The 2,112-nt window shown below is 35.5% G+C and overlaps 1 protein-coding gene across 1 annotated transcript in view; it reads right to left on the bottom strand.

Annotated features, from left to right (window-relative positions):
• Positions 1 to 1,887: 1,887 nt before the first annotated feature.
• The window catches only part of ZNF385D (zinc finger protein 385D), a gene marked incomplete at its 5' end in the record, with an annotated part of 67,301 nt that continues 67,076 nt past the window's right edge, over positions 1,888 to 2,112 (bottom strand). The window contains one exon of the mRNA XM_010132908.1: positions 1,888 to 2,109. Coding sequence (XP_010131210.1) covers positions 1,958 to 2,109 — 152 coding nt within the window. The remainder of the gene's footprint in view (positions 2,110 to 2,112) is intronic.

Consider the following 2,112-nt stretch of genomic DNA (forward strand, 5'->3'; position numbering starts at 1 on the left):
TTATATATTTTCTTTATAAAATCTAAATGCAGAAAGGTTTAAAAAATGGCAAATACCGATGTATATGGAAGGCTCACTGATGAGCTGCAAGTCAAAAGTGCTGTATATTCCCATCCTCTGTATCTCCCAACTGTCCATATTAACCACAGGTTGTATTATATAACAACCACATGGTCAATATTTTGCATTACTACCTTTTAATAAAATCTTTCAAATTATTTCTCCGTCTAAACTTAAATTAGGTTTTTAAATTTTATTCCTCCTAAGTGTATGGTAGGCATTTCACTCAGCTACACATCAGAGTGGTTACATGTGACTCAGCAGCACAGTCCATAATATTAGAAGATACTTTTCATCTAATGGGAAAAAACAGGCAGCAAGAATCAGATTCAGGAAGTCTATCTTTTTCTCTGCCATTTGTTACTTACCACTTAATGACCCACATGTGAAACTCAATGGTTATATAATTATTTTATATAGTAGATTTTCTGTTTATAAGTTATTTTTCTTACTCTAACATATATACAATATATCTATATACCCCTGATAAATCTTACTTTAAAGGGACACAGTCAACCCCTTTAAGCCTCGCAGTAAATATATAAGGCTTTAAGCTGTCCATACATAAAGGCCAGCTACAGAATTCAAGGGTCCCTTCAGATCCTAAAGGTTGTATTTGTTCCAAACCCATGATGTGCAGTTATCTCGTAATATGTATCTCATGTGTTGCTGTTTACATTTTATAGGTATATTAAGACATTTTATATCACATCAGTAGGAAATAAAACGAGAATAAATCTGTTTCTAAGACTAAGCCTATTGCAAAAATATGTTACCTGTATCTACAGACACTCCCACTGGTGTGATATAAAAAGAATATGTGCCATTCTTGGAATGAAATTCTGGCTACATTGCAGTCATGAGGAGCTTTATACTGACTTAAATGAGGCCAGGATTTCTCTCCTGCTTTTCGCTTGCCAGTTATGACTATGTGTAACCCATTTGTGTCTTCCTTCTGCTCAACACTGAAGTGTCATGTCAAGAGTGCATTTTTTGCTGTCCACTGGCATGCCTTAGACATTGATCTATCCTGTATGTATTACATGTTTTGAATATACACACACTGTACACATACGTTCTCAGTTAAATAAAAGTTTGACCTATTCTGTGTACAGGACCTGGATTTTTTTCCCTGCTAAATCTTCTTCATCATTTACTTTGTCCTAATCATAGATTATTTTCATGCCCATTCTTCTACAGGTGAGGAAAACAAATTTTGCTCACCAGGAACAGCTCCACATTGTCGTCATCATTTTTGACTGCTTACCAAAGTGACATAATTTGTTCATTTTATCTTTTGCAACTCAGTTAGAAACCTAGTGGCATAGATAGAGACACAATACTACTGTTTTACAAGACATCTATTGTATCTACTTTTGTTCAGATAAATACCCAGTAACTGCTGATTTGGCAGGAAGATTGGTAAGGGTACTACTATTCACAGTGTTTCTTTTTTTTTTTCTTCCTTAATCTACAGAATAAAGTACTTTATGTACACTGGAACCAGTTAATGCCCTTTAGACAAATTTGTAAGTTGTTTCATTAAGCAGGAAAGACATTTCAGGGAAATAAGTGCTAAAAAGCACAGTCAAAAGGCTTCATAAGTTTATATGTCACTACAAGTCAATGCTGGAGATCAGTTCTAAAATGATCAATACTGAAGAGGAATGTTCTCATCTGGAGAAAATACTGCCCATTCCCCCTTTTAGAATTTGTTCAGTTCTCTATCAAAAGTCCTGGCTCTTCATATATACTTTAAACTATAAATAAACACTGCATAGTTCAAATGTTCTTGATTTTCTTTTTTTTTTTTTTTGTTTTTGTTTGTTTGCTTTTTTTGTTTTGTTTTGTTTTGATTTGAAAAATTATTGCAGTACGATTAATTCCTGTTTGGAGTTCAGTAAGGAGCAAACAGCACGGGAGTATGGGTGGTCCGTATAGGTCCTGGAGCTGGTCGTAGGAGTGCTGGAGGAAGTGCTGAAGTCTGGAAAAGGGTGGCGGCTGGGGCTGTGCGAAGACTGAAGGGGGAATTCACAGCCACAGCAGCAGCTG

This window comes from Buceros rhinoceros, unplaced genomic scaffold (genome assembly GCF_000710305.1).
Source record: "Buceros rhinoceros silvestris isolate BGI_N320 unplaced genomic scaffold, ASM71030v1 scaffold14453, whole genome shotgun sequence".
NCBI classification, from domain to species: Eukaryota; Metazoa; Chordata; class Aves; order Bucerotiformes; family Bucerotidae; genus Buceros; species Buceros rhinoceros.